Source organism: Neodiprion virginianus, chromosome 2, assembly GCF_021901495.1.
Source record: "Neodiprion virginianus isolate iyNeoVirg1 chromosome 2, iyNeoVirg1.1, whole genome shotgun sequence".
In the NCBI taxonomy this organism is placed as follows: Eukaryota; Metazoa; Arthropoda; class Insecta; order Hymenoptera; family Diprionidae; genus Neodiprion; species Neodiprion virginianus.
Window position 1 is genome coordinate 10,909,107 of NC_060878.1, and position 15,461 is coordinate 10,924,567.

At 36.0% G+C, this 15,461-nt stretch overlaps 2 protein-coding genes across 22 annotated transcripts in view; one reads left to right on the forward strand and one right to left on the reverse strand.

Annotated features, from left to right (window-relative positions):
• The window catches only part of LOC124297924 (probable GPI-anchored adhesin-like protein PGA55), a 122,747-nt gene extending 110,901 nt beyond the window's left edge, over positions 1-11,846 (reverse strand). For 8 of the 19 annotated variants that reach the window (XM_046749338.1, XM_046749345.1, XM_046749342.1 and 5 more), the window contains exon 1: positions 11,455-11,844. The gene's annotated coding sequence lies outside the window, so the exon portion shown is untranslated. Of the gene's footprint in view, positions 1-11,454 lie in introns of all 19 variants that reach the window. The other 11 variants (XM_046749350.1, XM_046749352.1, XM_046749351.1 and 8 more) reach the window with 5 other exon arrangements.
• Positions 11,847-13,185: 1,339 nt separating this feature from the next.
• The window catches only part of LOC124297945 (protein phosphatase inhibitor 2), a 29,188-nt gene continuing 26,912 nt past the window's right edge, over positions 13,186-15,461 (forward strand). For all 3 annotated transcript variants that reach the window (XM_046749415.1, XM_046749414.1, XM_046749413.1), the window contains exons 1-3: positions 13,186-13,466; positions 14,922-15,095; positions 15,276-15,352. In XM_046749415.1, coding sequence (XP_046605371.1) covers positions 13,387-13,466; positions 14,922-15,095; positions 15,276-15,352 — 331 coding nt within the window. In that variant the 5' untranslated portion in view covers positions 13,186-13,386. The remainder of the gene's footprint in view (positions 13,467-14,921; positions 15,096-15,275; positions 15,353-15,461) is intronic.

Consider the following 15,461-nt stretch of genomic DNA (forward strand, 5'->3'; position numbering starts at 1 on the left):
AATCCATTAGCGACATTAAATAACGATTAATAACGAATATTCTACGTTTCAGTGAATTTTTACATATCACAGTGAACTCAATTAACTGTAATGAAAGGCTGTTAGCCTGGAAACTTTCAACGTGATTGACCAAAACATCCAAGAAACTTTTCTCGATTCTACGCAGACTGAGAAACTTTTAAATTTCCCGCCAGATTACGAAAGAGAGGTTAGAACATCCAGATTCAAAAATTCGGCAAACTTAAATTTTAAAAAGTCTTAAAGACACCCGATTCGGTGAACATTTAGGTCAAGATGTTGAAATATTCTGTCTATTGAAATCTTTATTGTTTCTGAGGTTTTCAAACAACGATTTTGACACGAATATTACAAGAAAAAACGTTTAATCCCACACCAATGAGGTTAGCAAATAATTTGTTCAGAGCCCAGAATGTTTGATTCGCCATCAATGTCAGAATAAATTTAGGGTTATTATTAAATTGATTTAGCAACAAAGTTCTCCGGCATTTCAAGATGTTTTTAAATGGATCGGTAAAAGTTTAGATCCGTTCAGGTTGTTTTTTCTTAATGTTTATTATTACTATGTAAACATTATTGTGAGACAAATAAAACAAATTTCAAGACTACGATACAGTTGCATCGTGATAATTTCTCGTCAGGAAATATATTTCCCTTGTGAAGAACGTTCAGCGAAATGAGCGGAAGTCCGACTTAACGATATTAGATAAAACGTTTATCTGAAGCTGCTCACCTAGTCACGATGTGAATCGTTTAACATAAACATTGAACGATGAATAATAATTACAGCCAGATCGTGCGCAGAAGGATATTATGCAATTCTGTGCCATTTCACTTGAGACAATGAAACCCGTAGCGCTTTTCTAATTAATTATATACTCTTTTCCGAATAAGTATAACATATACGAGTGACTGTAGCATCTTAGAAAATATGCAATTTAGTCGTGAACGCATCAATTCAACGAAAATATCAACGTATGGGATTCGGTGAATTGTGCTTACATATTATGTATAGGAAATTCCGTGCAAAGTTATCGAGTTTGACTTCACAATTTTAAATCTAACACTTTTGAAAGAATCCTACTTTCGTGCAAATGCAACATTTGACTTCTGAAATATTAATACTTGTTTTGAATTCTGTTTCAAGTCCTCTAGAGGTTTTTGAATACTGTATTTCTTATTACGATGATTTTGAAACTAGAACCGTGATGAAACTATTTTTTTATTATTCGTAACAATTCGAAATATCGTACGTTGTAAATGTTTCTAAATAATTCTCGACAATTTGATTTAATAACTTTAGATCATTTTAAAAGGTGGGGAAGAATTGTTATTTTGTTATTACAGAATTTTGAAACGAAAAAAGGTGAGGGACAGAAAAATTAAAAATTCAAAAACATCTTGTGTAATAATTATTTTGGTTTTATATACCATTTTTTTTTTTTTTTGTACAATTAAACTTTTCTACTTTTCGACTTTGTCCAATTCGATACTGATGAATTACTTGAAAAATCCTAACGATCTTATAACTATCCATGTTTATCGGTATCGTCACGTTTCTAAACTTTCACGTTTTTGTACCTCAATTTTGTACTTTTTAATATACTACAACTAAAAATTCGTCAGCCTGGTCAGTCAACTTTTTCATCTGCAGCGCAGGTCAAGAACTTTACATCCATTCTAAGGTCAGGCGAATAACGGAGTCATTAAAGTTTAATTTTTTCAAACACTTTGAAAACGTCAAAGCGTTCAAATCCCATGCAAAGTTGTAAAATCGGGGATTAAATTTTACCGAGGTTCCATCAGCGATGTTCATAAGTGGCGGAATGCAAAGAGACAGAGGTGCTGAGAACACAGAGAAAGAAGAGAGAGCGAGAGAGAGAGAGAGAGAGCGAGAGAAGAAACAGGTTGTGTGATTTTTAGCACACCCAAGATAGAAATAAGGTTGCTGTATATTCTCTAAGCGCACGCCCGACTCTCAATCTCTCCGTCAATATTGACATGCAAAACACACATCTATGCACGATTATTCACCAAGCAGTAATTCGACTCTGCAAAGTTGGACAATTTTTTTTTTTTTTTTACCTCAATTGGCGGAATTTTCTCAAAGTCTTGCCATTTTGCAGCTGCACCAGTTTACTGACGAACGTAACTTTCTGTGAATTATTCCAGATCTTTCAATCCTTAAACTGTTCCGAAATTTGCATTTTTTTTTCAATAGGTTTACACGGCTTGAGAAAAATATTGGCTGCAACAGAAATGTATAGGTAGAAATAAAGTTGCAGTTTTTTTTATTTTTTTTATTAAATTTCTAACGTTTTTCTTACGATATTTTCATCGATTTTTTAAAGTTTATTTGTTCGACGAACGCCGAGAGAAATATTTTCTCTTTTCAAAAACAGTAACGGATTTGCAATATTTTTGAGTGCATGTTTAGATTCGATAATTAAAATCACCAGGCCAATGACATCGATTTTAGTTTCGCAGTGAGTGAAATGAAAATTGAATGATCAAATGTTCAAAATATGGAACAATTGAAAGTCCAAGTGTCGCAATAAAATTTCATTTCCCAGCAAATGATTCGATCGTTCTTACTTTATTATGCTAAATATCCAGTCGATGGCAGTGAAATTTTGAATCCGGATCATTTTTGAGAAAAATAAAAATTCGCCAAGTCTTCTGACGAAATATGAAATTCAAAAGGACGACAAAAATATGACAATTATTTTGACGAAAATTTAATCAAGTATTTTTGGTTCTGCACAAATTTGCGCTTGTAAAGACGAGCAAGCTTGAAAACTCAAAAAATGCTTACAATGCTTTTTTCGATTCTTCTCCTTTGTAGAAAACATGAAAAACCACGAATCAGAGTTTCTTCGATTTCAGATGATCGGTTCATCATAAAAATTACACCTGATTAAAATTGGTAACGTTAATGTAACTGAATATTAACACAAAAACCATCGTTTTGAAAATTTAAAATGACTTTAAAGGAGTTCAATTTCTGGAATCTGATTACAAATTGCTTTTTAAAAATAAATCAATCAATTTGAGACGATTCTACAACTGCGAAATTATTATTTTTCTAAAAATGAATCTTTTCTTCAACGTTACGAAATTCAATCTCTTAAAATTAGGCGATTTCGATTTCGAGACGAGTCTAAATCAACTCGTTGACTCTTTCCCAGGTGAGAGCGAGTTCGGTTTTCTTCATAATCCGAGGAGGTCGACCGCATGCGGTCGCTGCAGCCCGGTTCGAAGGTCGTTCAGCAAAAGTACAGAACGCGGCGATCCGCACTCCCAACAACACTCGACGGAGAGTTTGAATCCTTTGTTAAACTGAGCGGAGAATGTCTGATATTTGCTGTCTGGCTGATTACATTTATTTGTTCAACCTGAACGTGCGAAAACTTTTTGGTCAGATTATATTTTGTATTAGTTGCACGATAAGTGAATGATTTTACAAAAATTTTGAAAAAAAAAGAAAAAAAATAACAATAAACAGGACAAATATCGTCTATGACTCGGAAATTTCAAAATTATGTGTATGTAAAAATATCGAGACACGGGTTTTGAAATCGGATACTTAATTGTATTAAATTCAACGTGAGGAATGGATTCGAAGGTTTGAAGCGTTGTTATTGAAAAAATAGTTGACAATTTAATAATAACCTTATTTTGATTTATTTCAAATTTTATACCATGTACTTTACTGTACAAAATCAAAGCACTGAGAGAAATTTTTAATTCCGTTTACCGCTCAGTCCTTAACTTCAATTTTTACCACAATTGGAAAATATAGTCCGAGGTACAAAATTTAAAATTTAAATTTTGAAAATGAAAATTTAATGCTCGTGCAAGAATAAATTGACGTTAAAGCCTTATTTAACTAAAACGAAGTAGAGTAAACCTCAAAAACGGATTTTGCGTTGCAATTACCATAAAAGTATCGACAATAGCGCAAAATGTTTAGGCGCATCTCGTTTTTCGTGATCCCAACAATATTAAAACAGTTTTTTTAACGATACGTGTTTTACTGAATTTTTCTAGTTACTGTAAAAAATGAATTTTTTCTCTGTGCGTATCGATACAATAGTTTCTTAAAAGACTGCGTCGGCATTTGAAAGCATAGAATTTCGCTAAAAAAAAAAAGAACTCATTTCTGTTCAAAGTTGAATTTTGCATATTGCAAATCACCTGACATCGATTTTGAATAAAACGAGGCATTAGTTTATTACACGCAAACTGTATTCATTTTTCTCCATAATTTGTTATTTCGGCCAATTGAAGAGCTTAATAAAAATTAAAGTTCAGACGATTTGTATATAATTCAATAAATTACTTAAAAAACTAGCTACGATTAATCGAAATTTCGTATATGCAACCGTTTAATAATTAAAAAAAAAAATAAAATAAAAAATCTCTTTACTACGACATCTCAGAAATTTTCGATGACGTGTTTTTTTTTTTTTTTTTGTTATTCCTTCTTCTGATTTGAGCGAATATTATTTCGACATTAATTGACTTGATGACTCAGAGCCGCTGTTGTTTGCTAATTATATCGTAATTCTGTGTAGTTTTAAGATTATTATGGTTACCGGACTTTTTACCCGGTGAATCAATGCAATACATTCAAGTACGGTAAAAGTGAAGCCCGCGGGTGATTCAATTTGAAATCATTGAATAATTTCCGGACATGCGGAAATTTGATTTACCGTTAAATCGCGGGAGCATCGAACGTTGAAGAATCTTAACATCTCCATGTTTTACACAGCTGCACATCGTCTGTATAATACATATTAAACATATAAAAACTGAATTCCTAAGAACCGCACGTTTCGTCGTCTGCTAAAATTTAATACGCGTGCGCTACAATTCGAAAGCAGTTGTTTTTCAGGGCGACCAACCTTCACAAATTTTGACGACAGTTAGCCGCGATGTATATAACCGCAAAAATTGGCACATCCTTGTAGGGATCTAAGCAAAATGGAAAAAAGAAGAATAAGAACCTCTAAAATTTTGACACTTCCGAATGAGAAGGGTGGCCTCGAGTTTTCGAAAAAAATTTCATGACACTTTCACGACCTGAAACCTAGTTTTGACATTTTCCCAGTTCTAGTAAGGTATCAAAACCTAAATTGTTCAGTATATTAATAACTATATTCGGTTCAAATTCAGTTCGAATTGAAGAAAAATATAATTTACGTAAAAGTTAATTTTAGCTAATTTGTTTTCTAGGTGAAAAAAGAGTAAACTTGTCATTTCGATCAATGATTTCTAATTTCCAAGATAGAAAACTGATATTTTCAATTGTTTCCATGATCAAATTGAAAACCCCCTGAAAATTCCAGGTTTTTCCATAACCCCTTTTAAATACCATGAAATTTTCACACTGAGAAAAATTTCATTTGTTACAGTAACTAGAAGAATTCAGTAAAACAGGTATCGTTAAAAAACTGTTTGAATATCGTTGGAATTACGAAAAACGAGGCACGCCTAAACATTTTGCGCTATCGTCGATCCTTTTTTGGTAATTGCAACGCAAAATCAGTTTCTGAGGTTTACTCTACTTTTTTATTTAAACAAAGCTTTAACGTCAATTTATCGTTGCACGAGCGTTAAGTTGTCGCAACAGTTGCTAAAAAATATAGCAACAGCGATCGTAATGAGAAAGAATAGTAACGGATACTAGACTTTCCGGTAACAGCTAGAAAACTAATTTTCATTTCGTACCTCGAACTATATTTTTCGATTGTGGTAAAAAACTGAAAATAGTTAAGAACCGAGCGGTAACCGGAAGTAAAAATTTCTCTCGGCGCAGGTTTTTCAGGTTTGTGGCTACCCTGATTAAGCACAACTGCCAAAATCTTTAAGGTTACGTTTATGAGGGTTGGCCGCCCTGGCAAACAGTTTCTCTCGGGTTGTAACGCGTGCGCATTAAATTCAACAGCAGACGACGTAACGTGCAGTCGTTAAGAATTCACTCTGTGCGTCATGCGCGTAAAACACACGCATACGCATATCTCTCTCAGGAATATTATCCGGAAATATGAAATATCGACGCGAGATTTATCGTCAGCACATCCATGTGCGTACAGCACGCATTACCGCACATTATAGGCTGTACGTATAGATTGGCTAGACACGCCATCGAGCCACTATTACTTTATACCGGACTTGATGCTTTTTCTCGGTCACCGAGTTCCTCGGGATAGCTGTTTAATGAGACGTAACGCGGGAAGGAAAAAAAACAGGGGGAGACGTAAAATAAATCGAGGCGGAATCCGAAAAGAAAAACGAAACGAGTCGGGAGAAAAATGCGGAAAACAAAAGAAAAAAAAAAAAAAAAAATTAAAGAGAGAAAAAAAAAAGCAACGAAAAACAAAAGTTGACAACAAATACGCGCAACACGATGCAAATTACGATCATCGGATCTGTGCGGTTTTTCTTAGAGCGGAGAATTTGAACCGCCCGCCACTCTGTAACGTAATACAGTTACAATACCGTGTAACTATATTACAAACTCTTCTCAATCAATTACCTCACCGAGTCTTTGCGATATCACGCTTGTTATACGTGACGTAGATGATGCGCTACTTTTCCTGCGGTAACACGACTGAAAACCGTCAGCTATACGTAGTACCAGCAGTTGTTGTACGTTGCGAAACTATTTCGGTGAAGAAAAAAATTACCCTTCTCTCATATTTTCTTTTCAGAGATTTAAATGAAACATGGATACCGTGTTTTCGGGAAGTTTTTTAAAAAAAATTCTGTTCAATTTCTAGCAGAGTTTGAATCACTTCGATAATGTTTAGATGAGCTTCGAGAAATATTTTTACAGCTGTTCGCAAGACTTTCGATGTAGGAATTCCCCTCTTGAAAATTCGATCCTACATATTTTTATCTCTCTCACAGGGTCGATGAACTGGTCAGAAATTTCGCACCACGTTAGAAGACACTTAATTTTCAACTTACATGTCCTGAAGTATGAATAGTACGAATAACTCTATCTGCTGTCGTAATAAATTTCGCAATAAATTTCGCAACTGATCTTGTACTTCTCCACAGATTTCTTGTATACATTACGAGAGTAAATATTGTTTGCGGTCAGTAATTAGAAAAAAAGGATTCAAAAAAATACAACACGATTTGCGGAGAACATTTCTCCTCGACAAGGTAATTAATCAACACCATTTTCCCGCTTGTTTCGATGATCTCAGGAAACATGAACTCGTTATGTAATTTTGGTATATCGTATTTGGAATTTAAATTTTTCAACGTTAGGTTTCAAGCGTTCTAACTCGTTGAAAAAAAAAAAATGATAACTGGTCAATCGAATCAAATAATCTGGCAATTAATCTGACTCGTTCGAAACGTCTGCAGAGTTATTTTTGTAATCGTCGTTATCGAAATTGATACAGATTATTATTTTACTCGTGTGTAGATTGTAATCATAATTTAATCTTGTGTAACAAAAACTGGAAAATATAAAAATTGACAGTATTAAAGATATCCAAAATCTGGACGTAAATTTCCAAATCGCGTTATGAGAAAGAAAGAAAGATTCTGTAAATTGAAACAACTCAAAAACAAGTCGATCCCTGCGAACTTAAAACGGTTGAGAAGAATAAGCCTGAAGTTAGCAACGTTAAAGAATTACTATTTTGCAATTTTGTAGTTACTTTGAAGTGGGCGTGTTTTGAATAGATACGAATTTGCCTTATTATAATTTACTGCATTTCAAAGGTTCCTAAAACTACGAAATAACGTCTCTCCCGAAACGTGAATCGTTAGAATAACGTTACCAACTTCATTCTCATTCGGAGGAATGAACTGAAATGAGAAATTGAACACAAAAATTAACGTAACGCGCATCTCTCGAGATACGTGGAAAGTCGAGAGTAAGTGTTGAGTAGGTGTCTGAATGAGATTAATTCGTAATCTCCGCTTGGTACGATAAAGCGTGATGCTGGAAATCGATCGACCAAAGCCCTGCAGCAGCAGCCCGTTGTCTGGGTAACGAAGATGCCGACCGGCCGAATTGGCACGTGGTAATCGCAGGTAATTCGTTTGCCAAGCCGTATTGTCAAGTTATCATAACGCTTGCGTCAAAATAAATTTTACTATTTTCGAAGGAAATTACCCAAGATTTGAAGAAATAAAAAACCAACCGAACACCGAGCTATTTTCCACGAAATTCGAACATTTTAAGTTATCTTCACGAAATTTGAAATGTATTTTTGGAAATTTGCATTGTGTTAGAATTACGTGAAAAGTACTCGGATTTCCGCTCAGAGTTTCTGACAAAAATTTGAGAAATAAAGTAAAAGCTTTACCCGACGTATCTATTATCATTTTTTTCCTACCGGTGTGCGAAATCTCAAAAATACATGTGGATATTTTCAGTATTTATCGTCAGAATTTTCGAACGAGCAATTATACTGGAAAACATCTATGCGTGAAATTGTATTCGCGAAATCCGTCTAACGAATTTTTGAAAGCATTTGAAATACGTGAAAGTAACATATCCGCGCGAATTACATCGTTAAGATAATTATCCGAGTTTATGACGCATCTTGTTTTATCTACGATTATTTCTGCAGATTAGATTCTGGCTACTTTCACGTAATTCAAACTATACGCGTACAGAGAATCGAATTATCCGGAGATTTTACGAAAAATTTTAAAACGCAATCACAAAATTGGCACACAATTTATTGAGAACGAAAATTTACGGAAAATTTAAAGGTTTTTTCGAAATGCCTTTTTTCTTGTATCCGAAATATCTAAAACATTTTTGTAAAACTTCGCGTATGAATGTCAATCTCCATTTTTCAACATTATAACGAGATTCTAAAAACGTTGCCGATGAAAATTACATTTTTTTTTTTTTTTTTGCAAAATCTCGATGTAGAATTTTCAAGAGGCTAAAGTTAATAACATTAAACTACAGAAGCATCAGGGGTAAATTCATTATTCTGCAATTTTAGAACAACTCTCAAGGAGTTGTCTTTACAAAACATGAGCACATTTTGTTTGTTAATGTTTACTAAATCTTAGACAATCTGAAAGTTGGGAAGTGACGATTTTCACGTTTAGAAAAAATCGTGTTACTTCGAACATTTAAGATTATCTGAACATTAATAGACCACGATAAACAAAACATACTCATGTATATTTCGAAAAGTTAACTCTTTGAAAGTCGTTCAGAAATTGCACAACAACGATTTCTATACGTTAACGTTACTAACTTCAGCCTCGTCGATTTTTCCAAAACATTCATCGTTACAGTAACGTTGCCAACTTCAGCCTCATTGGAATTTCTTAAAACCTTTAACATCGCGTGAAGTTGCCAACATAGCGAGAACAAAATCGTGGCGAAAATTATCCCAATCTTCGATCGACCTTTCAGAACACATCAGACATTGGTTCTGAAGTTGCACAATAATGATTTCTATACGGTAACGTTACTAACTTCAGCCTCGTCGATTTTTCCAAAACATTCGTCGTTACAGTAACGTTGCCAACTTCAGCCTCATACGAATTTCTTAAAACCTTTAACATCGCGTGAAGTTGCCAACATAGCGAGAACAAAATCGTGGCGAAAATTATCCCAATCTTCGATCGACCTTTCAGAACACATCAGACGTTGCTTCTGAAATACAACGAGGAATATATTTCCAGCATGTAGGATCGGCGAGGCGTGTGGCCCTTGAGTCTTTCTCTCCCTGGCGCTGCGTGCATGAGGCACACGAAGAGAGATGAATCCACTCGATAGGGCTGGGCGGCTGCACCCCGGCCAGACAGTCGTCTGTTTTCAGGACGGTTAGTACGGTGAACTTGAATTTCGCTCATCGGAGTTCGAGGAGTGCGGGTGGGGTTCCTTAGCCGGGCTGGTGCCTTGTTCTCAAAATTTTCCTCACTTATCGGATCGAAACGGTAACGCAAATGACGTTGCTCATTGATTTTCGGCTCAGTTTTTCTTGCGATATCCCGGACGGAGTAAAATTTTTTATCTTTTAGAAAAAAAAAAAAAAAAAACTTCGAGTTTTTCTTGCCTTTTCGACTTTGTTCCCAACGAAATTGAATTTGAAGTTAAAATCTAACAAGTTTTTAGACGGTTAAACTTTCTTTTTTTTTTTTTTTGGTTATTTCATATTCTTTGAGACGTTTAGCTTGTGTCACTAATTTGAGACGATTTCAGTTATGGTGTTTTTCTGCATATTTTCCGACGGTGTGAAGTGACGATAAACTGGGATGGATTCGTTAGGGAAATTGAAAATTTTTATAAGAAAAAGGGGAAATTAATCACGCTAAGATGAGAGTGAGAAAATCTGAACATATCTATGAAAGTATGTTGTCGAGAAAACTAAGGTTGAGTGATAATTTATGAAACATGCAAGTAATGAAACATTTGATAATATCCGGTACGATTTGTCACACTATTCTATGGAGTGATAAAGAATTGTCAATAGGATAATAACGTAGTTGCCGAAATCTGATATGTACAACAAAACATACAAAGGGTGAATAGTTTTAAGTCGCAGCTATGCAAGAATATTTTATGGTAAAGAAATAAAAAAAGTTCCATCTTTTTTGGAAAACTGTTTTGATATTCTAAAAGTAATGATCATGATAGAGTTTCCGTCGTTGAAACAGCTATAAATTAATCCTGGGGTGATGTTACCTCTGCTGTCTATTCCAAAAACATTGAGGACCAGACTTGTGTCATCGTTTCACTGTGACAACTTACAGAAATGCGGAACAACCTGATCTAGTCTTTTGATTTCACCGGTCTTTGTGCAGATGATCGGCTCTCAATTCGCGGTTTCGAAGCTCTCCTGACGCATTATTGGACGTTTTTTTAGGCTGCAGGGATGATCGAGTTAAATTCGCCATTCGCCACGATTTTTTAAATCGAAACAAACAAACTCTCGCCACATTGGAGAACAGTTGACAATTTCGGACCGCTGATGGATCGATTGCAAAAACAGACAGCGATATGAGGTTTTGACAGGTGCGAGGTACGAGTGAAAAAAAACCGTACGTTACATTTGTCAAGTATCGTTAAACGGCAGAAGTCCGTCTACAATCATCGAACGGGTGCGTTCGAAATTTTTTAAATCCTGGCCAATAACGATCAATCGAGAGTGGTGGAAAAAAAATGAAGATCGCGGAATTTGAAATCGATCGAGTCGAACACCGGCAAATACAACGCTGCTGCGTGTACAAACTTGGCGTGTGTTGACGTTGCTTTCTTAATGTAACGACAGGTGAACGATGTTGTCGTTTTTCGTATTTAGCTTGATCCTCGCAAGGTGATGCGGGGAAATCAATGTCAAAGATTCGAATAATACGAAAAACGACGTAGAAATGAAATCGAACCTAATTTGTCGAAATAATGACACTATGAAAGCTTGGTTTATTTTTACTCACTCGTTTTGCCTGGAGAGAAAATTCCCGGTTACTGAGGTGATTTTCCGACGCGTAACACTTGGCTTGTTTAATTTACCCGCCGTTCACTCAGAATTGATCAAACAACACGATGCGTCTCGGCCGGCACTCGGAGGAACACTGGAAGACGGACGACCGTCCGGATTCGAAGCGTGCGCGGGTGCAGGCGATATGTGTGTGGCTTCGATAGCACACTCGGGTCTCGGAATCGCGTCACGGATGCTTGAAGCGAGCGACTGAAGGAAGGCAGAGCTGGGAATGGAAACGAGCTGTTCGCGACGCCCGAGAGAGCGAGAGAATCGAAGAATGCGGCGAGCGCCAAACCGTCCAAATGCTTCTGGCGGATTAAAATTTCACCTGCGTTCGAGTCCCGACTGGCCGTAAACCGACCCTCGATAAACCTGACCCATATAAGGGATCGAAAAAACTATTTTCGGGTGTTATTCCCGTTCAAGTACTCCCGCGGTAAGGCGATTTCTACCAGAGGCGAATCGACACAGTCAACGCCATCTCGTAGCTTTGAACTGAACTTCGAACGCTATGCAAAGCCGTCTGCATCCCGACACTGCGCGAAGAAAAAAAAAAAAAAAAACAGAAAAAAACCTTCGGCGAATTTTCGAGCTTATTCCTTCATCTTGAGAGATCTGGACCGGAATTTTATTGCTCTCTGTTTATGAATCATTTGGATGATTATGCACCGAAGTTCTATGTATTTACGTGCAATGATATGTGCAACGTTTTGAAATGAAATTGACAAAATTTTCATATACCTTACATTTAAGTTCTGTCTGATAGTTTCTAACAATTTTTTTCTTGGAAGCATCGCAGCGAGTTTTGTCAACTTTTCCCACGTTGAGGCTTGATCGTACTTCGAAATCAATTTCAAACGATAAAAGAATTCCGAATTTAGGTATTCTCACATCTTTAAGGGGAATCACCATATTATATTTAATTATTTACAAAGTTTTGTTTGAGCGTTTTATTATCTATCGTTTCAAGAACATTGAAAGATTTTTTCATTCAAGTTAATAAAAAAATGGCAGCATGGAGCATATAAGCAACGACCGACTTCGAACTCGAGAGCTTTTGCGGTGGCGCATTTTCCTGACATCACTGTCCAATTTGTAACAGATAGAACATTTTTTTTTACTTAAAAACACCTTTTCGGGTTCAACTTCGTACCCGAATATTAAAAATATTTTTTTTTCCAATACATACGATTATGAACAAAACAATTCATTTGTGGATAGTAAAATTGTTAAAAAATTTTGGACAAATAAATCCTTGATTTGAAATTTAAAAATATAGCCACGAGCTTCAATCGATAAACAGATTTCAAAGATTGTGTAAAAATTTCAAATCAATCGGATACAAATTGAGCGAAGAATCTGTGCCACAGGATTGAAAACGTAGTCGTTCGCTACTTTACATACGCCATGAAGTTAGGTCTTTTCAGAACTCGTACGCACGGAGAAAACCTGAAAAATAGGGGAAATCCAGGGAATTTCTTACAACAGGGAAATGTCTGGAAATTTCAGATTTCAAAAAACGTACGAACCCTGTGCTTTACAATCAGCCTCTCCGAAGTTGAGTGAATTTTATTAGAATCCATCGATTTAGCTCAGATGGTAAGAACGGTCTGTAGCATCCCCTTAATACCGCCTGTAGTTTCAAGTTCGTCTAACGACCGTGCGTATCGCTCTGTGCCGGCGGTGTGAAGTGGGAAGAAATGTTGACAAGTGTCGAGTTTCAGACCTAACGAGCAAAATTCCCGGTACGCTAGCAGCCGAATCTTCCAACAAGTTCGCCCGACGCTGGACTTGGACAGTTCAAGTTTTAGACGACACAACAAATGTGCGAAAGTTCCGAGTGAATCTTTGTATCTTTTAACATTTTTTTTTTTCGGCCCAAGTAATGGCGGAAAATTTAGGCAAACGACCTTCGAAGGGGATTCTAAAGTCGTCGAGCAGTTTCGACTCGCAGGAAGCGCCCAGGTAATACAAACCGTACGCGTTTTTGCAAATGAATCTCTGACTACGAAAACGTCAAGTCTTTCTAACCTAAAAAATTCTCACCGTCACGCCTATTTCTCGTCGCTCGAGCAGCGCTAATTCAAGTTAATTTTTACCCGCAAGCTTCTGTCTAATCAAATTTAACACCGGAACCGTTCGATATTATGACTCATAGGTTACTTCACGCGTATTTTTAAACACTGAGATGTACGATGTCGAGATCTCAATGTTTGATTAATACTCGATCACAGCTGCAATCTCACACATACGCACAATCAGTTCGATTCAGCTCTGTGCTAATGTTTCACACGTCACGTAGCTGCGTTCTTTACTCTGCATCAAGACGGTAGAAAAATTTTCTATTTTCACATCCTGCCGTTAATCAAGACCGTTTGCTTGGACTTTACGTCATAAATTTTTGCTCATTTCACTCTTCGGTTCACAGACGATCGCTAGACGACTAAATTTCCCCAAACATGATCCAACGGCTTTGTTTGAATTATCAGAACCGTCATAAGTTTGGTCGATCATATATATAGGATAACAGATTCTTTCTTCGAAATGTATTCTATTCTTAAAGATGAATGGAATGTAGAGTTTGAGTCATAAGTTCTGAAAAAAGGAAATACCATTTAAAACGTCTCCGGTAATATTACTTGCACCAATGACAGTGAAAAGGAACAAAACACATCCCTAATGTGTAATAGAACTGAATTTACCCAAATTTGAATAACACGAAATAAGCGACATCAGCAATTCAAGATAAGGTTTTATTATTTGAACATCGAAATTTTTTAAACTTCAGTGTTTGTGATCTGATTTCCATTGTGCTATAATGTTTACCATGCAATCGTTGGAATCTGTTGCGAGCAAACAAAATAAAGCAAACTTCTTGCCGCCAAAGTTGGCGTGGAAGATATGCAACTGGCTTGAAGCTGCGACTGCCTTAATCAACACAAAGTTCAAGCTTGTAGCGTTGTAACGTAATAAATTTACTGCAGAAAAATTCAGCCACTCAAATCATTTCGACGTCGTAGAAACGGAAAAAAGAGGAATCGCAATTTTATCTTTGAGCAATGATTTAGTCTTTGTTTCCCTTCCCTTCCCAAAACCTTTGATAATAGCTTCAGTCGTTTGTTAAATCAAACGTATATACATAATTTTTTTCACAGTATCTTCTGTTTTTCACACCGTTACAGAGTTCCATTAAAGATTCATCCTGTTGTAACAAAAGATAAGATAAAGCGTTCCTATAGAGGATCATTTTGGTCCTCAAAAAGTAACAGTTTTTAAAATTCATTCCCAAATCTGTACCCGAAGCAGAAAAATAATATGCGAATAGTAATTTCATGAAACACCTGACGTTTTCAAACTATCCTATAATTTAAAAGAACTTACGATAAAGAAATTGGGTAAATTATTGAATGAAACTTTCAGTCGACCCAGTAAGGAAACAAAGTGGGATGAGATGAATATTATTGCCACGCTGCATCCAGCCGACAAGGATTACGGTCACATGAAAATTGACGAACCAAAAACGCCTTACAACTACGAGGGTGTCGATAACGAGCATGAAAGAGACCAACTGGATTCTTCAATCATTGCTGCAAAGTATGCTGATTTTACTATCTCTTCTCTTATTTCATAAACAGTTCAGTCATTTGTTCTCTTATTTATCCATACGCATTGATTTCGTCCAGTTGTGAACAAATGTCCCACAATAAAAATCTATATTGATCACAAATTCTAAAACGACTAGGGAACTAATGTTTCGTGTATTCGTTTCTACAGGCTGGCTGGTAACGATAAACCAAAAATCTTGGAGGAATCTTCGGATGAAGAAGATGAAGAGACGCCAGAAGAGAGACGTAATACATTTTCTTTTTACATTAGTTCTTCTCGATTTTCATACAAAGTGGATTATCAGTCGATTGATTCCAAATGTAGTTCTCTTTTTTTTTATTACTTGTTTCTTTT